This window comes from Moschus berezovskii, chromosome 7 (genome assembly GCF_049115385.1).
Source record: "Moschus berezovskii isolate FMDL1 chromosome 7, NW_MosBer_1.0, whole genome shotgun sequence".
NCBI lineage: Eukaryota > Metazoa > Chordata > Mammalia > Artiodactyla > Moschidae > Moschus > Moschus berezovskii.
The window spans coordinates 91,544,953-91,571,253 of NC_142466.1; the positions used below are offsets into that span (position 1 = coordinate 91,544,953).

At 36.0% G+C, this 26,301-nt stretch overlaps 2 protein-coding genes across 2 annotated transcripts in view; one reads left to right on the top strand and one right to left on the bottom strand.

Moving 5' to 3' along the window:
- Positions 1-25,430, bottom strand: ASPN (asporin). The gene is made up of 8 exons (XM_055427467.2): positions 25,173-25,430; positions 18,131-18,397; positions 15,480-15,592; positions 11,062-11,275; positions 9,952-10,062; positions 4,140-4,233; positions 3,621-3,759; positions 1-1,280 (listed from the first exon to the last, which is right to left on the bottom strand). The coding sequence occupies exons 2-8, from the start codon at positions 18,372-18,374 to the stop codon at positions 1,083-1,085; spliced, it is 1,113 nt and encodes a 370-aa protein (XP_055283442.1). The 5' UTR covers positions 18,375-18,397; positions 25,173-25,430; the 3' UTR covers positions 1-1,082.
- Positions 1-26,301, top strand: part of CENPP (centromere protein P) — a 228,189-nt gene that overhangs the window by 105,401 nt on the left and 96,487 nt on the right. The gene's annotated exons all lie outside the window — the stretch shown is intronic.

Below are 26,301 nucleotides of genomic sequence, written 5' to 3' on the forward strand. Positions count from 1 at the left end.
AAACAAAGCACAGATATTTTATTTCAAGCCAGTATTTTAATGCTTTCCTTATTTTTTAAATTTTATTTTTGTTGAACACCAAAAAATACATATGTAAGTACTGTTAATTTTTATACAGAGCTAGTTTGTATTTAATGCTCTGCCTATTCAGTTATACAGGATGTGTTCTTCAGAGTTATCCAGCCTGTGCATATTTAAGGAGACAGTTTGGTGTAGAGTTGATAGTATCCAGTCTCTTCCAACCAGTGTCTTACAAAGGGATATCTTGAAAATACTCGTTAGCATTGAAGTGACAGTGTTATATAACCTAACAATTGACACACTGTTAAAAGCTTATAATAACTGTAATAATAAAAAAATGTGAGATTTTATATAAACACTCACTGTGCATTTCTATAGAGAGTTTATAATCAGGTAATAATAATTAAAAAGAAAAGTATGTGCAACAACTTGAAAAACAGCTGTATGAATAGCATCTGTTTGAGTTGGTAATAAACACTGAAGACTTTATTATAAAGAAGTTTTAAACATAAAGACAGTAAGTCTTGAAGATGTGAGAATTTGAATAAGATTATATCAAACCATACTTCAACATTATTAGAAATATTACATAATACCCAAGTTTTTAAAGACAGAATAAGAATAGTATAATGTATTCTTTATATAACTGTACTTGTCGATTTTCTTTTTCTAATAGCAAATGAAAGAATACAAATTTTGCTAAGTCAAGCATTCCATTTACAGTACAGTTCTTTTTTAAATGCACTTGATAACAAAGTGTTAAATACTGAATGTCTTATTTTTTGTTACTGAGAAAGAACGTTCAAGCATGAAATTTATGCAAAACATTTACATGTAAAAGGAAACTGCAATAAATGCCTATTTCCTTTAATCCTGATGTATCAATAGTTTTTGCAAAATTCTGTTGAAATTTATTGTCATACAATAAGTCAGTGGACTTAACCACATGGGAATAGATTTTTGCACTGGTGCATAGTACCACCATTATTAACAGAGTTCAAGTATTCCAAATGTAACAATTTTGAATTTTATATTAAATGTATATCACTAATTACTAATTATCACTTTCTGAAATTCCCAAGCTGAACACTCATTCTGCTCAAAACACAACGAAATGCTGCAGGTTGTACCTCCCAATACTTTACCGGGTTGTTGGATAAACTTATTGCACTGTATAAAGATTTCTTCATCTTTGGCACTGTTGGGCAGAAATCATTCACTCCCACTTTTGTAATTGAATTAGAATGAAGAAAGATTATCTGTTGTAATGGGGGAAAGAATGGATTAAAAATTCTTGATAAATGTAAAAAAGAAGATATTCTGTTTGTAGTCAGCATTTCTTCATGGCTTTGTCTCTGTTTTGAACTGATTTGGACATATTTTGCTTAAAATATATGTGCTCATTTATGCCTGTTGAATATTTATTATAAAAACTCAAGCTCCTGTATTAAACAGAAATTGCTGTATATATGAAGTGTGGTGTAGCACCCATGGCAAAGCCCAGGTCAGCCTGGTCAGCACATGCCATTCTCCTGTCCCTGTCTCTCTCTTTCTCTCTCTACATACACACACATTCACACACACACATAGGTGAAAGTTTTTTGTCGTACAGTAAGTCATTAGACTTACCACATGGGAATAGATTTTTGCTTTTATGCATAGTAATACCCAACTTTTATATATGGATGTGTGTGTGTAGGGTTATTTCAGTGCCATATGCAATAATGTGTTTTCAGAGTATTATAAATGAGTGGAAGAATGAAATTTAATGCTCTAAGAATTAGATTTACAATATGAATGTGAAGAATTTTTAGCTAGCATTTTCTGTGTTCAAAGGAGAGAAGTGTAGATAGAGCTACTTTTTGTTGTATAGAAAAATATGTCTATCAACATCTTAAATACATATCTGTAATATAGCATCAATAGTTGAATCTTTATTTGCACCAATGGACAAAATACAATTTTATAGGCTGTGTATATGTCTTGTTAAATTATTACTCAGAAAAAAAATGGGAAATATAAGACCTTCCCTTCATTCCCTTTAATAGCCCTATAAATTCCTTCTTTGGACTCTTGGCAACTGAGATTTCTAGGAAGTAAAAGCAATCTACTTAACAATGCTTTGACATATTATAAAGAAGGAGCGTTTTGCTGGCACGCTAGGATACTAGTTCTAGCTTTTGTTACCTCTGCATTTTGCTTTGGTGAGATTGATCTGAGCCAGTCCTGAGAACTGTAGGCATTGCTAAAACCTCTAAGTTTTGTGTTGGAGTCGCCGCTGCCCTCTATCAATCTTGGGCACTTTGTGGCAGATGCATTACATGGTTTCCAAGAGTCGGACACAACTGAGCGACTTCACTTTCACTTTCACACATTGGAGAAGGAAATGGCAACCCACTCCAGTGTTCTTGCCTGGAGAATCCCAGGGACGGCGGAGCCTGGTGGGCTTCCATCTATGGGGTCACACAGAGTCGGACACGACTGAAGTGACTTAGCAGCAGCAGCAATAGTATGGATAGATTTAAGATGCTCAGAATCTAGGATCAGTGTTGTGGAGTAAAGTACTCAAAGACTGGACAGCTTAAGGGAGGAAAGACCCCACTTGTGCCCACTGTTTTAAAAAAAAAACAAGGTTATACACAACATTTGAAAAAAAAATCAAAGCAGAAGTCATAATCTTAGTTAGCAGATTAGCACCTGCCAATGTCACATGCATTTTGGTGGCTATTTAATGAAAAATAGTGGCTCAAGACCCAGTTTTGTTCTCAATATGTTTTTCCTTGGACGATGAGGACTTTGTACAATATATCAAGGAAATCACATGAGAAAAATGGACTAAAGGTGATGTGAGATTAAGTAGGGATGCTTAATTTGAGGTCCATAGATGGAAATCAGGAAGATCTGTGAAATTCCTAAAATTATGTGAAAAGATTTTCTTCATATTTTTTCTTGGGAGTATCTAAAGCTTTATCAGATTCTCCAACAATTCTGTGGCCCCTTCTGGCTAGTCAAGAGTTGCCAGATTAGAAGGGAAAGTTTTTCTAATAATGAAGAACAAGAAATGTGAGCCCTTAATGCTCCAAACACTGACTTTTGATTATGTGTTCTGGCCTGAGATTTTTGAAAAGCATGCACACTTCTAATCTGGCACCACATTGATAGTGAAAACACCTCGAACTTTATCCACATGCTCTTCCTTCATAAAATGTTTATGGAATGAAAGGTTATATAATCCTGCTTGATTTCCTCCTGACCAGTCCTGCCTTTACATAGTTATTGCCACGCAGAAACCTGAAATTAGCTTTCAGCACCTTCACCACAATGACCTTGACAGTTTCAACAGGAGAAACAGGGTTAGAAATGGGTTCCTGAGTGTTTTAGCTGATAGCTTAATAGAAACTGGCCTTCTAACACTCTTGCTGCATAACACATGTTGGATAATCTGGAGGGTCATTAGGGTGTGAATTAGGAGGGTCATTAGGGTGTTAGGAGGATCATTAAGGTGTGGAGCTACTTGCTTCTTTGCTTCAGATACTAATATGTTTCATAAAAACAAAGGAAAGTATTAATATCTACAAAACTCAAGTAGAATGTTTTACCTGGAGGTATTTCAACTCTTGTAATCCTGAAGGCACTTTTTTTAGTTTGTTGTTTTCTAGGTGTATTTCTCTCACACGTGGTATGTTAGCAAGACTTCCATTTTCAATATCTGTGATCCTGTTGTTTCCTAGACCCAGCCTAAAAATGATATAAAATGCATCAACTCTTGAGCAGATGATATGATTCAGTTAGCTGAAAACACAACTAAGTTAGAAATATTTGTATATATGTTCAGAGAAAGGTATTACATGCTTTCTTTTAATAACCTATTTCACGATGTAATAGCCCTCTCCTCTACTGTCAGAAAATTTTCTAACCTGTGTGCAACAAAAGGAACATTTTCTAAGTGTCCTTTTACTTATTCCCTCTTTCATTTCTGAGACAGAATGATAGCAATCCATTCTAGTTTTCCCTTAATTTTGATTGTGTCCCTCTACACATTCTCTAAGAAGTTTCATTAATATTGTCATCATATGGACTACCACCTACAAGTTGGATAGGATTTGAGAAATATTTACCTTTGCAGATCTTTGTATCGTTTAAAATCCTCAAGTTCCACAACTGAAATTTTATTATAATCTAAATGTAGCTCCAGTAAAGTTGAAGGTAGTTCTAATGATAAGAAAAGAAATATGTATGTTAGATCAAGCTAAGACCAAGCCCTATTGATTATTAATTTACTTGTTAAGTTTCACATTATAGACTTAGGCAGTTTTAGGGGATTTGGTTTTATTATTATTATTATGGAAAATTTCAAACATAGAAAAATAGAAGCTAGAATTATGAGATACCTTGCTGGTTGCTTGGCTTCAACAATTATCTCCATTTTTCCAATTTTGTTTCATCTATCTTAATAGTTATTTGTTATCAATTTGTTTTTATTAATTTTATTTTTTTGCTAGACTACTTAAAATCAAATTTCATATATAATTTCATTTCACTTGTAAAGACTAGACATCTCTAACCCCATAAGGTCATCTTTTTTTTCCCCTTACATAATCATCATATCTGTATCACATCTAACAAAATTAGCAATAATCCTTTCCTATCATCTAATAATCATTTCCCTAATAACCTCAAGTATATTATTTTACAGTTGATTTGTTCAGGTCAAGATCCAAATAAAGTGTACAGAATATATTTGAGTCTTGTTTCTCTTTAAATCTCTTCTTCTGTTACATATTACATCTTTCTCCTTCTATTGATTTGTTTCAGATATTAAATTGTTTGAGATACTCATTTGTAGATTGGGCTAATGGCCTTCATCTAGGTCAAATTACCTAGTAGAAGAGCTGACTCATTTGAAAAGACCCTGATGCTGGGAAAGATTGAGGGCAGGAGAAGGGGACGACAGAGGATGAGATGGTTGGGTGGCATCACTGACACAATTGACATGGGTTTGGGTGGACTCCGGGAGTTGGTGATGGACAGGGAGGCCTGGCGTTGCAGTTCATGGGGTCGCCAAGAGTCGGACACGACTGAGCGACTGAACTGAAATGAACTGAGTAGTCAGATCTAGAGACCAGATTAGATTCAGTAAATTATTCTTTCATCTGATAGTCTTCACACTCATTGACTGATTACCGCTACTTAGATTTATTATTTCATTAACAACTGGAAAATGGTGATTTTCTGATTTCATCATTCATCACGCATTTATTAGGTGAGATTCTTCTCTAAAGAATTTTCCTTCATTAATTATTTACTTTATAATACAGTTTTTATAGAAAAAGCAGCATAAATGTTTGATTTCATTAAAGTAATGAATTGGTACAATATCCAGAGGTGACCAATGAATATTTTTTCTAATTTTTGGCCACATCCTTCAGCTAGTAATTGGGGACCTTAGTTCCCCAACCAGGGATGAAACTTGTGCGTCCTTCATTGATTGGATGGTGGAGTCTTAACCACTGGACGGCTGGGGAAGTCCAGATGAATATTTTTTTTATATCATTATTTTCCTGGGCTCCAAAATCATAGTGGGCAGTTACTGCAGCCACAAAATTAAAAGATGCTTGCTCCTTAGAAGAAAAGCTATGACAGACCTGGATAGCATATTAAAAAGCAGAGATGTCACTTTGCCAACAAAGGTCCGTATAGTCAAAGCTATGGTTTTTCCATTAGTCATGTAGAGATGTGAGAGTTGGACCATAAGGAAGGATGAGTGCCAAAGGATTGATGCTATTGAATTGTGGTACCAGAGAACCTCTTGAGAGTGCCTTGGACAGCAAGGAGTTCAAACCAGCCAACTCTAAAGGAAATCAACCCTGAATATTCATTGAAAGGACTGATGGCTAAAGCTGAAGCTCTAATACTTTGGCCACCTGATTTGAAGAGAGGATTCATTGGAAAAGACCCTGATGCTGGGAAAGACTGAGGGCAGGAGGAGAAGGGGACAACAGAGGATGAGATTGTTGGATAGCATCACCGACTCAATGGACATGGGTTTGAGCAAGCTCCGGGTGATAGTGAAGGCAAAGGAAGCCTGGTGTACTGCAGTCCGTGGGGTTGCAAAGAGTCAGACAAGACTTAGAGACTGAACAGCATTAACAGAAGAATTTTTTTCTTCTGTTTGATATGTTTGATTCCCTGCAGTTCTGACCCCAGCTCTCTCTATATTAACTGAAGCTGGAATGATAGAAACTAACCAGAACATTCAGTCAGACCTCATTTCATTAATCCTACACATAATGTATTATTTTTCAATCAGAATTTCTTGTTGCCTAGCTAGGAAATGCATTCTTTTTTCAATTATTGCTAAAATATTTCCTTACTTTATTAGTATTAAGACTGTTAAAGATAATTGACACATCCTTATGAATAGCAATATTCATCATGGCTGAATTTATATTGACTTCATAATGTATTTTTATTTAAAAAAATAAAGTAGAGAGCAGGAAAATAATTCTTAACTGAGAGCATTCTAATTTCTTGAATTCTGATCAGTTGAGCTTACTCATATTTAAGGAATGACTGTACTCACATATAAAAAACATAAAACTGCTTTATGGTTTTATGCTAATGACATTGCTTGTTTATTTTATATTAATTTTATAGTATGGAAATAATGTTAGATAAAAAGCAAATTCAAGTGATTTTCTTATTTGAGTTCAAAATAAGTTGTAAAGCAGCTTAGACAAATCACAACATCAACAATTCATTTGGCTGAGGAACTGCCAACAAAGGTAAAGTGCAGTGGTGGTTCAAGAAGTTTTGCAAAGAAGACAAGAGCCTTGAAAATGAAAAATGTAGTGCTGGCCATCAGAAGTTGACAGTGACCAACTGAAATCAATCCTCGAAGCTGATCCTCTTACAACTAAAAGAGAAGTTGCCAAAGAACTCAGCATTGACCATTCTGTGATCATTTGGCATTTGAAGCAAATTGGAAATGTGAAAAAGCTTATGAACTGACTGAAAATCAAAAAAATCATTGTTTTGAAGTGTTGTCTTCTCTTATTCTGTGCAAAAACGATGAGTCGTTTCTCGATTAGATTGTGACGTGTGATGAAAAATGGATTTTATATGACAACCAGTGACAACCAGCTCAGTGGTTGGACTGAGAAGAAGCTCCAAAGCTCTTCCCAAATCCAAACTTGCATAGAAAAATGTCATGGTCACTGTTGGTGGTCTGTTGCCAGTCTGATTCACTATAGTTTTCTGAATCCCAGCAAAACCATTACATCTGAGAAGTATGCTCAGCAAATTGATGAGATGCATAGAAAACGGCAACACCTGCAGCTGGCCTTGGGCAATAGAATGGACCAAATTCTTCTCCATGACAATGCCCAACTGCATGCTGCACAACCATCACTTCAAAATTGATCGAATTGGGCTCCAGAGTTTTGCCTCATCTTCCATATTTACCTGACCTCTTGTCAATCGACTACCAATTCTTCAAACATCTCGACAGCTTTTTGCAGGGAAAATGCTTCCACAACCAGCAGGACACAGAAAATGCTTTCCAAGAGTTCGTCGAATCCTAAAGAACGGATTTTTATACTACAGCCGTAAACAAACTTATTTCTCGTTGGCAAAAAATGTGTAGATTGTAATGGTTCCTATTTTGATTAGTAAAGATGTGTTTGACCCTAGTTATAATGATTTCAGATTAGCAATATGAAAGCACGATTACTTTTGCACCAACATAGGATATTTCTGTATCTACTCTATAGACAAACAAGTCTCTCTTCCACTCCACACAATTCCATTATGTAACAAAATTTTCCAGTTGAATATGAAGGAAAAACAGTTTTCAGTCTACTCCTTTTTTTTTTTTTTTGGTATGGCCATTTTTATTTTTAAAGACTTTATAGTTAACATTACTTCTGTTTTATGTTTTGGTTTTTTGGCTACAAGGCATGGAGCATCTTAGCTCCCTGACCAGGGATCGAATCTGCACCCCTTGCATTGGAAGGTGAAATCTTAACCACTGGAGACAAGGAAAACCGCTTTTCATTCATCTTATGTTGTCCGGTCTAGTAAGAATCCTCTGGACCTCTGCCTAATTCACCCAGTTGCAATGGGTAGTGATGATTAAATTATAACATTTAGGCAGTCAACCTTCACATTTGAGCAAATAAGGCATAAAAACAAAAAACTGTCTTTTGAATGTCATGAGGATTTTAATGTCATAAGCTTCCCTTGTGGCTCAGCTGGTGAAGAGTCTGCCTGCAATGCAGGAGACCTGGGTTCGATCCCTGGGTTGGGAAGATACCCTGGAAAAGAGAAAAACTACCCACTCCAGGATTCTGGCCTGGAGAATTCCATGACTGTAAAGTATATGGGGTTGCAAAGAGTCGGACACGACTGAGTGAATCTCCTTGATTAAGGATCTCAAAGGAGTAGTTATGTAAATTTAGATATTTGAAATTTAAATTTCTAAGGATATAAAATGTTGCTTTAGACTTTGGAAAAATCTTGAGAACTTCATAAGGAGTTAAAACTTCATTTAAAGGTACACTTTGAAACTTGAAGAGAATTACTCAGCATGTTTTGTAGTATAGGAAAACTGTTAATATAAATATAAAGAGTGATGATAACTGCAAGACCTGTGAGCCACAGCTCTGGGGTGGTGCCCTGCTCTTCTGCTGTAGTATATCCTCTTACCATCTGCGTCAGCTTCTAGCTTATGAAAGTGATTTTATTTAACTTGTTAGGTAGAGTATGTATTTTTGTTGTTGTTGTTCTAAAGATTAGATGGTAAATATAATATTTTAGCTTTCCTGTGGAAAAACAGCCATCTTGAAAACTAAATTAAGGTTGCTTTTAATTTTGTAAGTTCTGAACTAAACTGATTATTCCTATACTAAATGAAATTGTCTTTTCACTTTTACTTTAGATGAAATGAAAGATCAATAATAGCAGCTTTGCTTGATTTTTTAAATTATCAGCTTATGTTTGTTTTGTTAATCTGGATCTACTGAGTAATATAGAAAAGGAATTAATGGTAAAATAGAAGAAAAAAGGATTATTGCTGATTTTACTGTGGCTATTGAAAGACAAGGCTGTTTGAAAGGAAAATATGTTACTAATCATAGGGGTTATTTCTGATCCATGTATTAGCAAAGGGGAGAGACTTTGCATGGGGGGAAGAAGGTGAGACTTTAAGCATGGGCTTGGAGAAAGGTAAATCCTATCTAGTTAGTCATCAGTCTGGGATCTTGTAAGTAATGCTTTAGAGAATTGGTCCTGTGGCAAACTTAAGAAACATTTTACTTGGAGGCACCAGTTTCAGGTCACATGATAAAGAGCATGGAGCTTATTCTGGTACTGGTTATGTCTCTCTTGTAAGACTGTTTACCATGTGCCCAACATTGTCTTCAGACCTTTCTGTGCATTAGCCTGTTAATGTACACAGCTCAGCTGTAAAAAAAAAAAAAATGAGGTGTAGAGTTCCTTGCCCAGAGTATACACCCATCCCTGCCACAGGCAGCATCTGCCAGTCTCTCTTCACGGTTCCCACTGTGAACTACTGCTGCAAGCCTGGAGAAAGGTCTGTGACCCTGTGCATTTCCCTCTGCTTTCTTCTCTACAGAATTCTCACCTCTGAATGACAGGTATAGATAAGTAAATGTCAGGAAAGAAACAATAAAAAGTTCATTGCTTCTTAAGTTTTATTCTCCCTGCGAATAAAGATTCTGGTTTTATACTGTCAAAAAAAGAAGAAGAAAAAAAACCTCTTTTTGTGTAAATAAGAAAACACTAAAATTCATACTATACTGACCAGATATACTGGTAAAAAAGAATTCTGTGGTTTTGACAGTATTTATAGCATTACATTTAATAGTCATTTTAAGATAACCATTTAAAAAATACTATATAAATACAAACCTTTTGGAATTGAGGTCAGTTTTGCTTCTGCAATTCTGATATGGAACACTGTTACCCCTTCAAATGCCCCTGGTTCAATCCCATTGTTATCCAGAGGGTTTGCACTCATTTCTGTGGGGGGCGGAATTATATAATTTAGCATACGTATGTTCTATATGAAGGAAACTCAGAATACAGAGATGCATGTCCCTAGAAGTGTGAACATTATTGTTCAGACTCTTCTTTGCTCTGTTTCTGTGTCTATCTACTCTCTTTTCTGTCAGTCTCAGATGACAGAATGCTTTGTATTACAGAGGCTGGGCTATATAACAGCTTTACTCTTTAGTTTTGAATTACTAAATCTATAACGTACTTATTCTTTTCCAGCCATGAGTGTGATCAAGATTTTGTTACAGTAATACTACATTAGGAAGAAAGACCATCATTCATATAATTCAAAACCTTTGTGTCTTCCAGTATACATTTATTTCTCACCTAAACTTTTAAAATTGCAAGTCAATTAAAAATTATTTGTTAACAGGAAGTACCAAATAGTGAAGCTGTTTGGTAAGTGTCTGGCACTTGGTTGAATTAAATGAGTAAATGAATGAAAATATTGGTTAGGAATTTCAAATAGAAGTTGTGGGGGAAGATGGCATGGTTATACCGTGGGTGTTAGAAGTAAAATAGTGTGTAAAATTTAAAGTATATAGTAAAAATGCCATAGTTCAATAATCTTAAAGAAATAATGAAAAGTTAGCTGTACATTCTAAATAATATGTGAATTAATTTTGTAGGTTATATTTGAGTAGTTTTTATATTAAAAATTTTATCTTTAAATAAAAATAACAAATATTCACCAGTTAAGGTACAATCAGAAGACAGAAACCACGTTAGGAAATTCTTGAGAGTGCATGTGTATCTATGTACAAAAGGTGTATTTCTTTAAGTGCTATAAATTTTGTTTGATACTTTAATTGATTTATGAATGGCCTATCTAGGTAAAGCTTGTTAGATTAAAAAATTAATTTTAGAAATTATCAGTCCTAAATTTGTTAATGATGATAAAGATCTCTATATCTGCATATTGCATATAATTTCAAAATGTTCCATTTATTTGCAAAAACTTACCTAGAACATGTAAAGCATTCATTCCTTTGAATGTTTCCTTTTGTATTTTCTTAACTTTATTGTCATGAATTCTGAGTTCTGCTAATGATTTGGGAAGATTGAGCGGTATTTCACTTAGTTGATTGTGGGACAAATATAGCCTCCGCAACTTCTTTGTGGTTAGAAAGGCTTTTGGGTGAATCTTTGTTAGCTTATTGTTGTTCAGAATCAAAGCCTAGATAAAGCATAAAAAGTTGTACCGAATCAGGAATTTAATTTACCAATATTTGATTACCAATATTCAATAGTGATTGGAAATCATGGAAATCAATGCAAATTGTGTCATTCATATACTTTATTAACCATGTAAATAATTCTCCAGTCCAATCTAAGCTAATACGCACACACACACACGCATGCGTATGTGCCCGCGTGCACACACACACACACACACACACATATACATTTGCCACTGAGTTGAAACAGTGCAAAGCTTTAACAATTGGTTTCATGCCTTTGGTTTATCTTGAGTGGCTGAGGTGTTCCCGTGTTTAAGGTTCCCCTCTCCTATTTCAATTCATGGAAGTAATGAATGGTATTATCTTTATCTTATGTTAAACCTGTTCATTCTACAAAGTTAAGTTCAGCACACACCAAATACATTTTTGCATGATTTTATCTACTCTTAAAACCTCTTTTCTGTCTTGTTTACTAATGTTTACTGTTTTCTCCAGAATAGAGACTCTTAAGAATAAATTCCTACAATGTGCCCTCAGCATTCTGGCATACTGTAGACACTGGGGAGGTAGTAGTAGGTTCTGAGGAATGACTCAACCCCCTCTCAGTTCTGTGGCTATTTCTTGGTGTGACGTGGCAACACTCTTCAGAAGAGACACAACCCCAGAAAGTAAAAGAACTTATACCAGCCTGAATCTGCGTTCTCCACAGTCAAACCCTTTATGACACGTTGAGGGTCTTATTGCAGCCATCTAAGTCTACGGGGTGCAGAACTTCAGAACCAAAACTGGGAAAGTCCTTGGTACCAGGGCTTACCAGTCACCTAGTAACTATTTTCAAAACATGCCAGATTTTGCAGAAAGAATTTTCAATGTTTCCCAAGGACAATGGCAAGTGGTTTAGCATTCCTAGAATCCACTGGGTCACAGAACTTCAGAACCAAAACTGGGAAAGTCCTTGGTACTAGGGCTTACCAATCACCTAGTAACTATTTTCAAAACATGCCAGATTTTGCAAAAAGAATTTTCAATGTTTCCCAAGGGCGATGGCAGGTGGGCTTAGCTTTGCTGGAACTTTTTATTCCTTTCTGCTAATCTGGATCCTCTCATTCTTTTAGGGAGCAGATCTAGATTCTTTCCTTTTGACTTCTGTCTCTGGTACCATTCTACAGTAATCTTCCTTGTTTTCAGACTGATTTAATATGCCTTTATACTGTAATTTACATTGTTCTTGTTTCACAGAAGAAATACAAATACTATGGCAGTTAAAGTCCCTTTATTAACATGTTTACTGGTTTCACTGTAGGCCTTTACTGTCTCCTTTTTCTTACCCTTCTTTCAGACATCACTAATTTTAATAATTTCAACTAAAAAAGATTAAACTGAGAAGAATCTAAATTACATTTTGTTACCAACTGGTGAAATATGCTCCTTTCTGTGTGCTGCCAAATTTAGAATGTGTTCTCTTTTTCTTTGGTTATACTGAAAAAATGAGAGGACAGGGAAGATTGAACAACTTGGCACACTCACTCAACTCCCATGAGGTAAATTTAACAGAAATTATTTCTCTCCTCTTAGTGAGGAGGAAATGAGCACAGTAAAGAAAAGTGATTTGCCCCCCTGCCTGCCCCCACCCCTCTGCCCTCCATACTTTGCTCTTCCTCTTGTGTGCACTTGGTGTGGGCTGCCACTGTCAGAAGCCCCAAAGGGAATATGGGCCTCAATTAGATCCAGCCATCACAAATGGGATTTTGTTTGTTTTTTCCCTCTGGTTAAGACATGCAGTTGTCATACTGCATAAAAGGAAGGATAAGTAATACAAAATGGGGTAAGAATTTTTAACCCTCAAATGCTGCCCCAGCAAGTTGAGTTAGCACAGTGTCTCCATTTAAGCAGTACTTTCAGTGTTGGCTTTCACATGAAACTTCTAAACATAGCAGTCACAGAGCCCCAAACAGTGTGGTTATATGTAAGGACAGAGGATGAGAAAAGTATCGTCTTTCAGCGGTAGGACAATAAGTGTTCATGATGAATGTGTCTGTAATAACGGGCTGGAAGTGAACTTGGAATACGTGCAAGTGTGTGTGTGTGTGTGTGTAGTGATCTCACTTATTCTCTAATGCTTCATTGTTCTCTGTGCAAGTATCAGAATGCCAAACAAGCAGCTAAAACATAATTTAGATAATTTATAGGATATCTAAAAAAATAATTTTAATTATCTTTAAAGACCAGTGTCATATAGATGATACTATAATTAAATAAGTGTTTTGAGATATACAACATGCTAACAATTTAAGTATAAAGTGTGCTTTAAAAAGTACTTTACATTCATGCATTGACCAGGCTAGAAACACTAAGCTGGTAGCAGTAATAGTTGACAGCTGGACTCTGAGCACCTTATATGCATTCACTCATCTAAATAACCATTCTGAATTCCATACTATTATCACACTTCTTTTAAAACTGAGAGGAGTCAGAGAAGTAAGTCACTTTCCCAATGTTTCTAATTCTGTTAGACCAAGATTTCAGCCTGGGGCTGCTGAACTCCAGAACACTCCAATACAATGCCATTTAAAAACTGACTAAAGAAAAGTTAAGGAGGCCTAAGACAGCTCCTGACACCTTTTCGATTCTCATTTCTCAATAAATAACTGGCATACATGTAGGTTAAATCCCGGAATACTCCTAAAATATAATAAAATAATGATATGACAAATTAAAAAATGATTCAGAATTAAATATGGCATTAATGATTGTGGTTTTATAGATAAATATAGGTTGAAGAAGTGGTAGAAGCATTCACTATATTTCCAACATCTGAGGGTAAAATATTGGCCTTTCTAGTCTTTAAAAGTCTCTGTAGACTGGAGTTATGGGGTAGATCCTATTATGCTATTTGTGACTGTTTAAGTGAGGCCTCAGTTATAAGATATATATATGTTCTTCCATTTGCTCTTTTCTTTTTAACATGGAAACTTTATTATATATGGAACCCTAGCAAATCTGCACCATATATTTGAAAGGGAAAAGAATAGTCAAGGCCCCACAAGCCCAGCCACCAGGCAGTGCAAGGGATAGTATGGCTTCGCAGGGGGTTGACCCGGGCTCTCTCTGGGCCAGGCCTTATCAAGGGGATGGGCCAGGCCATCCTTGCCGGCATTATCAAGGGGATTTAGCAAGAGAGTTGAGTAAAACGTGGTGTCTACAACACAATCATCCAGCTGACATTTAAGCACTGGTTTCGTAATGGGATTTGGTAGTCTCCTTTCCCTGCCTGCTAGGGTGGTTCAGCAGGATTCATGTGGGTAGGGTGGCCTCAAGCCTCTCAGACGTAGGAAGAGAACAGGGCTACATGGATGGCTACATAGCAAGAGACTGCTATGGTCATAATATCTCTCCCATTGCCTCTTAGTGCCTTGCAGATAACAGGTTTACTTCTCTCCAGTGTAGCACGAGAATGTGGAAAAACAGCCTGGAAGAGCAGTATTGCCTTACCACCACAGCCTGGTGCAAAAAAAGAGGCTGTTCCACTCTAATATTACTCTGAGGGGAAGAGATGACACCCCATGTCTGTGACAGTGTGGAATCAGGTTCTTCCCCCAAACCGAATTTCGAATAGCATTCAAAATTTTACCTGCTAAAATCTAGAGGCCCAAAATGTTAAATAGAGAAATAAGAATCTTTTAAATTTTAGAAAGCTAAAGTATTGATCAGTATAGTAAGAAAAGTTCTTTTTCATCTTCAGAAGTCTAGGGAAAAAAGCCATATAGATATATTTAATCAATTATGTATGTTGCACATGCTGCTCTTAGATCTTTGTGGTTTCTTAAGTCAGTGGGTTTGCATAACTGCTTTTCTTACATTGTACATTAATAAGTTGCTATAAATAATCATAGTTTCATTATTTTAGTGTGTAGTGACTGTGATTACTGGAATAATCTCATCTAAGGACCATTTACTTGAATTCTTAGCCCACTGCCTTTCAGTGGTTTATTATTCAGTAAACATCAGTTGAATCAAATTAATAATTGAATTAAATCTATACTTTTTCATTAACTAGAACAATGCAAAATAACAGGATTTTGTCATTCATCACACAGAGTAAATAAAGACTTGTTTATACAAACACAAATATAAGTAATCATTTTAACAGTGATAGAGATTTTCACTTAAATATTTGAAAATATGAATATGTATTCTTACATAAAGTGAGGTGAGTCCTTTAAAGTCATTTTCTTTGATTTCCTTAATTTTATTGTTTTGAAGGTCAACCATTCGAGTATCAAATGGAATGTTGCTTGGGACGGAGGACAGACCTGAGAAATAAATACATTGCGTACACATTATATCCTAAAGATAAGATTGCTGATATAAGTGTGCTTTTTAAGAAATTCGTGATTGCCATTAAATAGTAGATGACTTAATGTGTAGCAGATGACAAAAACATTGGTCTTTGGAATGGCCTAATGATCTTATCAAGTAACTTTATTTTTACAAGGTGTCTAGCTGGGTCTAGCTATCAGTTCAGTCATAGTGACATTAAATGGGGCTAAGTTGAAGTACTCTAATATGACTACAAGGAGGAGACCTACAGTGGAGGCACAGATTGTGCACATGCGCTTTTGACTAAAGAATATTGACATTCTTTGCAGATTTTCAGGCAGTCATAGTGCTAAATTGGAGCCTGTGGGTTTTGATCATTTTAAGAAGCATCAATATGTAGAAAGTTATGCTTAGAAAATAGATAAATAAGTTTATTTTCATGTATACTATTAAAAACCTTACCACTCATTTATTTTAATAATGAGCTCCTCTAATTAGTTGTAAATTATTTGATTTACAAAAATTTATTCCTCTGTTTGTGACCCCATGGACTGTAGCCTGCCAGGCTCCTCTCTCCGTGGACTTCTCCAGGCAAAAGTGGAGTGGGTAGCCATTCCCTTCTCCAGGGGATCTTCCTGATAGAAATATCAAAACTGGGTCTCCTACATTGCAAATGGATTCTTTACCGTCTGAGCCACCAGGGAAGCCCTAATTAAATTATTTAAAGATGTAAATGTGTTTTTTCTTTCTTGAAGCAGAAAATTAGCAGGAGTAGTATGTGGTACATTTCTTCCTTACTTTCCTTAAATGGCTGAAAATGTGCACCCCTGATTGTAATCAGACATTCCATATAGATAGTTATACTTGATGAGCATGGGGCCTTCTTGGTTTTCCTCTATAATTTATTATTGAAACATTCAAATATACAAAAAAGTTTAAAGAATTTTACAGTGAAAACTAATATTCCTTTTTCTCCCATAAACATTTTACTATACTATACTTACTGTCCATCCATCTAACCATCAACTTATCTTTTTAAAGTGAATTTCAGATATTACTACACTTTTAGTGGAGCCATCCTTACTCCTGAAGAGTGTTGTTTTTATTTAGTCGCTAAGTCACGTCTGACTCCTTTGTGACCCCATGGTCTGTAGCCCGCGAGGCTCCAGATGAGTAATATTAATATTATATTTAATGGCCCAAAATTGAAGAATTCAATATTAAAAAATACTACGAGTGTCAACATTCCACTTGACAGCCCTCGATACTTTCCCCTTTATACTTTAAAATTGACAATTCTTTGAAGAAGTTTGACATAGTTGGAAAGAGGGAAAAGGGGGTAACTTGATGGGTTACCAAGGTAGCAGCAGTTTTGTTAGGAGATTACTTTGACTTTAGAAAATAAGTGGAAGGTCTTGTAGGAAGCTAGAGGTTCTGCAGACAGGACCTGTAACATAAATTTTGACAAACCTTCCCTTACCCTACCCCTGATGGATTTGGAAGCTTCATTTTCCATGGTCATGGGGTAGGTGACATTTATGCTGCTAACAGTGCCATGTCATTTTAAGGTATGTGCCTGTATATTCCATTAAGCCTTTACAGTGATTCTAGCTGATAATAATATCCTCTTTTTCTGGGTGGTTTTTGTTCACCTTTCTCATTGTATCCTGTAATAACACGTTTTTAAAGTCTCTGGAATTCACTGTAACAAGTTTTGAATATTGCCACAAATGCTGTGACCATGGGAAATGAATCTAAAGCTTGCAGAGGCGTTGTCTACTCGTGTATACCCTCCAAGTGGCCTTGATGAGCTCCAGGTCCAGTATGGGAAATGTGAACTATACCTTTGGCTTCCCACAGTGGGTCAGGTCTGAGTCATTCCGTGTTTTGGAAATAACTGACTGCAATTTCAGTGTGCATTCCTGTTACACCTCTCCCTGAGTATGCCCTTCTGTTTGAAAGCACTCTTATTAGAAGTATTAAAATAATAAAATACTCAGCAGAGAATTATACATTTTTAAGAGACTTTAGAAAGTGACTTGCATTTTAGCCACTTCTTTTCTAGATAGTTTTAAATCCAAATCATTCAAAACACATAGAGTATTGTCTTTAAAATGTCTAGATTAGAGATTTCACAAAGTCTATAACCTATTCATTGTTCTGGACAGACAACTTACTTTGTTATTGCAGAATTTTGCTAGAAAGCACAGTTTAAACCAGTTGACACTCTATAAGATGAAACCGCAGTGACATCCATTCTCTCTGAAGGAAATTAAAGTGAAGTGCTGATTCAAATTTGGAGAGAGAAGGAAATGTTCTGTATATGAAATTTCCAGTGTTTTCCTTGGATTTTCTGGATTTTTAAAATAAGTTTGGATGGACTTTGGGGTTTGTTATACTTTTCAGAAATTTAAATGAAAAAATTCCTTTACAATTAGCTGATTTTTAAAATTTCAGTGAGGTCCATCCCTATCCTTTAAATTTTATCAGAACAACATCATTCTTCAAAACAAATTGATATATGTTCTTACCTAGATCAGAACAGTGTACAACTCTCGAATAGCATTGGCATCCAAATGGACATGTTGAAAACAGATCAAATGGGAAGAAGGGGTTAATTGGCTCTCTTGTTGGAAAGAGAGAGTTATCAGCATCACTGTCACCTTCGTCTTCCATGTCCTTCAGCATCATATTCTTCAGTGTCATGTACGAAGGGTGAAATAATGGTTTGGCAGAGCACAAAGTCAAGAACACTAGAAGCACATACTCCTTCATGTCTTCCTGTGTAGAGGACCAATCTAGAAGTAAGTAGACATTGAGGATTAAGTTCAGGTTTGAATAGATACAGTTCCTGCTGCGATATATTTCTCAGGGCTGGCAAGAATACAATGAAATGGCATTCTTATTTGTTACTAATGTGAGAGTAAGTTTATTAAAAGTTTTTGGAAAGCAGTACAACAATATGCATTGGACGCTTTTTGAATATCTTTATTTTTTCATCTAGTAATTCTACTTTTGGCATCTAGTCTCAAGAAACAATTCTGATGTGCATAAAGGTGTTCATCACAGAATTATATAATAACAAAAGATAATTTAAGATTATACTAATGGTTAAAGGGAAATAGTAAAATAAAATAGGGTGTATTTATTCCTTGAAATACTTTGGAACTCACAAAATATCTGCAAATATATTTAAAAATAAGAAATGCTATTTTTTGAAAGAAAATATAAAAAAATCTATATGTCGTATACTTACACACACACACAAATCCTGGCACAAATATACCTAATTGATATTATCTGGGTTGTAGAGTCATGTCTTTTTTTCTTCAGTTTCTATACTGAGCAATAAGAACTACATTTATACCTAGGAAACTAATGTTTTGTTTTGTTTTTTTAAAAAAATCAACAACAGGTTATCATATTCCTTTATTCCTAAAATCTTTCCATTGCCTTAATGTCTGTGTCACTTTTAAAGTAAAATCCTTCATGTTCCATTAGTACATCTGGACGTTTTCTTTAACTTCTATCACACCAGCCTCCCTAGCCTCATTCTCAGAGTTAGTTACTTTTTCCACAGTGTTACTGGATTTCTTCCTTCCAATCTGTTCCATTATCCAAAACATCTGATGTCCAGGCTATTCTTTCTCAACTCATCGTTCCACTGAGTTCCTTTTGTTTAGTTTTTCGGGAGTGGGGGTGCTATCATTTGCATTTTTCTAAAGCCCACACAGAACTGGAATGTACAAGTGAGAAACTTCTGAGGATTTATTGTCATATGATGGCAGATCTTCCCACAGGTATGTTTATATATCGTGGTTTCTTAACCATTAGCTGTGAAACATACAGTTTTTTTGGTTAATTTTCAAAAAGTAAAACCATTATGATATCATCTAAAACAGACTTATGCCTGTCTTCCCTTTGGGGCATTCAGTTGGCCGCACATAAATCCATTGGTGAGGCTGTAGCCTGGCAGGGGATAGTCCACACGCAGCCGGGTCACCCAGCAGTGTGGCTGGGCTGCTATGCCTGAGCGTCAGAGAGCACCTTAGCCACAAAGGACTTCTAGAGTCACTTAGAATTGACCCAACCTCAGGAAGATCTGGCTCCCTGAATCCTTGAATTATGCCAGCTTACAGTTTTCCAGAAATCAGGTTTAATGTCTCTCCACTGCCTTGCTATTTCTGGACTTGAAAATCATAAATGAATTAACTAATTTAATTAAAATATTCATATATATGTGTATATGTTTTAATCATCAGAGGAAGATTTAAAAAAAAAAACCCTACTGTCATCAGTGATTAACCTGATAATTAACATTATTTAACTCTTAGAAATCTATACGGCAATATGCACATTTTGCCCAGTGGACATCACCAGCCTTGTCAGGTTTCCCTATGATAACTCACACTCAGTTGTGCTAGGTAAGGGAGAATATAGGACCCAGAACACTAAAACTTTTTTATATTTATAACCTTGTTCTGAATCCCACTCCAGGAACAGTTCTTCCCTCCCATCTCTGCACTGCCTTGTGGAATTGTCAATTCAGTTTATTCTAGATACATCTCTCAGATTAACCAGGAGGAATAGGAAGTACAAAGAGCTTCAGTGGCTTCCCCAAGGCCACATGACCAAATTGAACTAGAACTTGAGTTAGAGCTCACGTGTTCTGACCCATCCTTGCATCTTCTGCTACAACCCACACAGGAGCACTCTCTCTTACCTTCTTTTAGCTAGTGGCTTCTGCCATCTCTTCCTTTCCAGCCAGTCCACACATTGCTATCCAGTGTACATCTCTACATAAAGGAGTGCACTCACAGCTTCCAGAGGGTGGAGATGGAGGTGGCTGGGTAGTCAGATTTGTATAGTACAGAGAGAAATTGTGCTGGCAACTCAAGGCCCAGCAGCTTCTGTCAGCAGGTTGCCATTCCAGTCACCCTGGAATCCTAGCACCGGCACCTGGTTATGGTCAACTGGGCTTCATTTCCAACATCATTTTTTAGCACATCCTTTCTGCTTCTTGGCTGCCTGCCTAACTTTGCTCCATTATGTTTCTTAACCACAGGTTTCTTTGTGGTTCCTGGCTCCCTAATGCTTGGTGCCCTGCCTTGTCTTGATTTCTAAAATTCTCATTCTTGAGCTAATTTAGCTTTTAGTCCTTATCAAAACCAAAGCTTGTCCCTAGTACCAATTTATTCTTTAAGATTGTTCTGCATTGCAGCTCTATCTTCTAGGTCCATAGCTGCCCCAGCCTTGTTTGACCTTGGTGGAGAAGTTAGTGGGGGTGAAGAATTAAATGTCATTTGATGTCCTGTCTCTAGCTTTCTTTGAGGTTGCTGGACATTTATCTGTACCCACTATGTACTAGGCACAGATACAGAATTCATGAAGTAGAATGTATTTGGATGCTTTCAATGGACATGTCTCTCCCTATGCATTTCTCCCACGCTTCCTTGCTCAAAAAGCAAAAACACACTTTCTTATCCCCTACTCTCAGGTAAGTGTGGAATTATTGTAAAAGTGAATGCTTAAATGGCAGGTGCACTAGTAGAAAAAGTAAAAAATAAATTCTCAAGTTAGTAAATAGAACTAAACTGCAGGTGGTCAGTGCCGGCTGTGTACACTGTGACTCTCATGTTTTGGAAGAATCTCCAGATGTGTGGTTCACAGACTCTGAAAGTAAAATTCTTCACTATAAGTCTCTGTAATCCTCATAACCTTCAGTTTATTATTTAAGACCAATAGAAATAAAGACATCAATAAAATATACATACTCAAAAAGATGGTTGAAATAGAATATACAAACCTAATACAAGGGATAGTGGGATTATGAGTTAAAGGTTATTTTCTTGTCTATGGTGCATATTTTATAAATTATTATTTTGCATTTTACATATTTTAAATAGCAGTCTGCAACAAAATTGTCTTTGCTCTGGTTCTCCATATATTTTTGCCTTTTCTTACCACTTCTATAGCATTAGACAGTACAGTTAAAGGTTTCCCATATACTACTGAACTGAACTGAGCCCCCTCAAAAGTCAACCAACAATGCTTCGAAATAGTTTGGAGCTACAATTTTCGGTAGGTCTAGCACTATTTACTCTCTGGTCCATGGGAGGCAGAAGAATTTTAATAAGGTTATTTTTGAGTTGATTGGTTGTTTGAGTTTCATTGGTTTTTCTTTTTTGTGGGGTTTTTTGGTAGAAACTTAGAGATAAATAGGTTGTAGTTTCCCTGTCTAAACCAGAAAAATCTAACATATAATATCCCAGAAATATAGACCTAAGAAAACCAGAAAACTTTTTAAAAAAATACATGTAACAAGAGGAATATGTTAGATATCCAAAGTGGGAAGCGATACAACATTTTGGCCTTTCCCTGTAACCTGGCAGCAGGCCAAGGACTTGCCTTCATTCCTGCAAACCTGATTTCCCGCTGCACTCATGTTGCCCTGGGACATAGAAGAGCCCTGGAGTGGGATGCAGGCTGGGATGAGGAAGAGAAAAGCAGTTGTGACAGACTTAGAGGGACACTGGTGTAAGGAGCAGAGCTGGAAGGACGCACAGAAGGGTGGTGTACAGATGAAGGAGAGGAAGAAAGCCAGGCATGAAGTGGGGTTGGGGGACTTGTTTCTCTTCAATATCTCTCCCAATGGGCTTTTGATCAGCCTACTTGCGGAGTCAGAAGAAGCATCAATCAGTTTCCTCTCTTCTTCTTACACTGATGAGCTACATGAGATCCTCCCTGCCTTAGATGAGATGGCAACTCTGGCTTGCTAGATGAGGAGTGGCTCCTCTGTGGTAGTTGGGAAGCTTTTCTTTGGCTGGCTGGTGGGGGCAGCCACTTCCTGGACCCTTCCCTTGTGCGTGAGAGAGAAGACATGCGGAAGCAGGAAATGTCATTTAGTTGAAACTCCCTCCCAGTGTTGAAGTTTCCTCCAGAACATTGTGGACCAGATAGCGTGTCTGCTCTCAGATTGCATGGCTCCAGTGAGAGGACTCAGGGAGCACACCTCCTCAAGAGGCATCCAGTTCCAGTGCTGTCCATCTGTGGTTGACAGGAAATTCTTTATAGAGACCAAAAATTTCTTCTGTCACAGTCTTCTCTCTGTGCTACTTCTGTCTCCTGTTAGTCATATGAAATTAATCTGATCTTTTTGCATTCTCTTATCCTGGTTACTTGAAAAGAGAGGTCAGGAGAACCTTGATTCCATGAGGAATTTACCAGTTATTCCCTTCATTTGAAATGACAAAGCCTTGATAAAAACAAGTGATTATAGACCCTAAACCTCTTCCTAGTCTAGTTAAGCAATTTTTATCAGTGGGAAAATACTGGAATGTCCAAGAGAGAACACTAAACAGTAGTGTTGTTTCTATTCAGTGTGGAGTGTAGAGATTATTGTTTCTCATTTAGGTGATGCGCCTTTTAGTTATTTATCTTATTTTGAAATTTTGAGCTTATAAATATGGATCAAGTTCTTATTTGTTTAGTTTTGGCAGTATTTAGATTGTTATTTTTAAAACCTTTTAAAGTATTTATGTCTTGTTCTCAAGAAAACTCAGTATTTCCCTAATTTAAACCAGTTTTGGCAGAGTTTCCTACTCATAGAAAGCTTTGAATTTTGGTTTCAAGTTTCTCTGAGTAGTATTTGAAATATTATTTCAATGCTACTGCTGTTGTTACTAAGCCATGACATATTAGAGCCAAGAGAGGCCTTTGAGACTTTGCTACCGTGCCCTCTTTTAAAGTGGAAGAACCTGAAGCTGGCCTCCTCATTCCTGCATTGTCCACCCTTCTGCTTAGCCTCCTCTAAATGGGCCTTACTCTCACAGTGACTTCCAGACAGTAACCAGACTCCCCTCGGAGAGAATGGGGTGAGAGGTTTGGCCAAGTTCTTAGGATTGGAATTGTAGCTAAGAAGTGTCTTTCTGAATTTACATAAGCTCCTATTTTCTGCTTAAATGTTCCACAAACTTAGAATGGAAAAATCTGTCTAAGTGAAATGGTATTTCCTCTCAGACACTCTTATTAGGAAAATAAGTCACTGTGCTTTTAAATCCTATTCTTAAAGGTCCGCTTGGCTGAAATGTTCCTATCAATTCACATGTACCAATAATAGTTTTCAGTATATAAATGTGATATACCATTCTTTGTGTATTCACAAGAGGAATCCAGACTAAATTCAGCTGTAATCAAGGTACTTCTAAGTGAACAAGTTAAGTTAAACACCCAAACATGCATTTGGAAACTTACTCACAGAACCTTTTGGTCATGAAAACAAAAACTTTTAAAGCCTATGATTTCCTTAAATAATTAACTTTACCTCAAAAGTATAAATAGCAGCTGACTGAAGAACTTGCTGGCTGCTTTTCCCTTTATATGTTTTGTCCTTCATCAGTTTTTCAGTGCATCCAGCAACCTAGCTGCCTTTAAAAACAAAAAACTCCTAACTTCATTTTTCTGATTTTTCCTATGCTTCCTTAAAATTTGTGCTTGTAAAGTCAATCTATTCTGTCTCAAACCTCAGGTCAGATATCTGAATATTCTTTTTTAATGTAGTAGTTGTAACAGAAGACTGCATATCCCCTCTTCTTTCCACCAGTATCCTATTTTTCTAAATGCTAGAAACATCAAGATGCTTTTGTGTATGTGTGGGCTTATGTTTTTTTTTAAAAAACAACTCAATTCTTAGTGGGATTTTTTAATTCTTTATTTTTAAAGACATATAAACTCCCTCAGATTTCTTTGTAATATAATCCTATACCTTGTGACTATTGTTTATGGCTGCCACACCTCCAAATAGATTGAACAAGAAAGAAAACTATGCTCTACTAGACTATGAGGGAGTAAGATATCAAATACATTGTTTAATCTTTTAAGAATTCACTTTGAGAGGGGATAAAGGAAATCTTTATTTTATATTCTGACTGGATTTTTGTGAAGTCTCTAATCATTTATATTGAATACAGAGCTTATTAAAGTTTGCTGATAAATATTCTTTCTTAGAGTTATATGAATCTCCATTTTAACTGTCCAGTGCCATTTCATTAACATAGAATAAGGAAGATATTTATCAAGGAAAAACATGAATATTCAAATGTATAAGTAAAAACATTTGAATAACTCATATATTTTTAAATGCCTTAGAAAATAATATAGTTTCACATTTTGGAAAAAAATTTTTTTACTCTTTTCACTTAATGTATTTTTAATATCCCCAAGCTTTTTTATCATTAATGTTATTTTTTAAAAGAACATATTCATAAACTATTTGTTTAAATGATTTATAAAATCAATCACGTTAACTTTTATGGTAAAGCATAATGACAGGTTATCATCTAGCTGTTTTAAGAAGTCACAGTTATGTTGAAAGTAAATCCATTTATATAAAACATAAAATCTAGAGTAATATTACATATGTATCTAAATGCTGTTTTTTAAAAAATTATACAGATAAACTTTAAACTATATTATATAGTTTACAGGCATTTAATGTTAATAACATTAATGTCCTCTTAGTATTGACTAAAATAATTGTACACTAGTGCATGAAAAAAAGACATGAAAACATACCTTGTAAGAAGAGAGTAAGTCCTCTTGAAAGTAGAATTTTCCACCATGTACTACAAATCTATAACGTAAATGTCCTACTATTTAAGAAGAAAATATGAGAAGGTATTACATTTAAAAGAAAAACACCCTTCTACAGAGCCTGGTGTGGCTGCACCCTGGGTGACACTGGAATAAGCTGCTTCCACAGATTAGCCCATGTTAGTACTGAGAAGCGAGATTAAAACTTGTTACTGCTCATGTGTTTTCCATCACTGTTTGTATCATAGCCAAGACTTCTAGCTAAACTCTAGACGTCTACTGGAAGATTCTGAAGAAAAAAAAAAAGTCTAATAATTCATGGCAACTGGCCATTAAGAGTACAGTCAAAGTCATTCAAGAAATACCTGATTTGAAAAAAATACTTTGTGAAATTTATTAAATGAATGAATACTTATACATTACAGATTTAAAACTCAGTCTATATAAACTAACAAAATATTTACCTATTTTAGAAAGGGGTACTGAAAGAGTACATTATTGAAATATAAACCCAATCTCCAGATGTACCTAAGAAAGGAGCCATGCTGTTAATTTTCTTCTGATGACTGAAGCTATTACATCAAGCATATGTCTCAAAATTTTCTATAAAAGCTTTTACTCCTGCCATAGGCATGTCAGTGGAACTACAGACCAGGCCCTATATAATCCTTCTAGCCTTTATACGGTGATACAAACATAGACTGAAGGATTCAGGTGATACCTCCTTGGACTTTCACTTTTCAAGAGAATATCACCTATGACCACATAGCGTTTAGGGAGGATATAGGAGCAAGAAAGCAACATTCTCTGTTACCCTGGAAGAATGACCAATTCACATCAGTTAAGAGACCATCCTTCAAGAGGACATTTTTCTAAGTCTGGTGAGAAAGACTCAGCAGTACTAGGTAACACCAAACCAGCATCTTCATGATGTGCAGATTTGGGGGCCAGCCTGTTTGCAAAGTGTGTTTCTAGTAGTCAGCAGAATTTCTTCTCTCCTCCTACAAAGAAAATCTGACTGGGATTTTTGTTTGTTCCCAGTTCCCAGAGAAATGGCACATGTTGAAGCAAGCCATAGCAAGAGTACTGTGCCTCCATTGTACAGGGCAGC

Coding starts and splice junctions, on each gene's coding strand:
- ASPN (XM_055427467.2), bottom strand. CDS start 18,374: ATGAAGGAGTATGTGCTTCTAGTGTTCTTGACTTTGTGCTCTGCCAAA. Junction 4,234..9,951: donor ACTGACCTCAATTCCAAAAG/GTTTGTATTTAT, acceptor TCTTATCATTAG/AACTACCTTCAACTTTACTG. Junction 1,281..3,620: donor AAGAGTTGAAATACCTCCAG/GTAAAACATTCT, acceptor CCATTACAACAG/ATAATCTTTCTTCATTCTAA.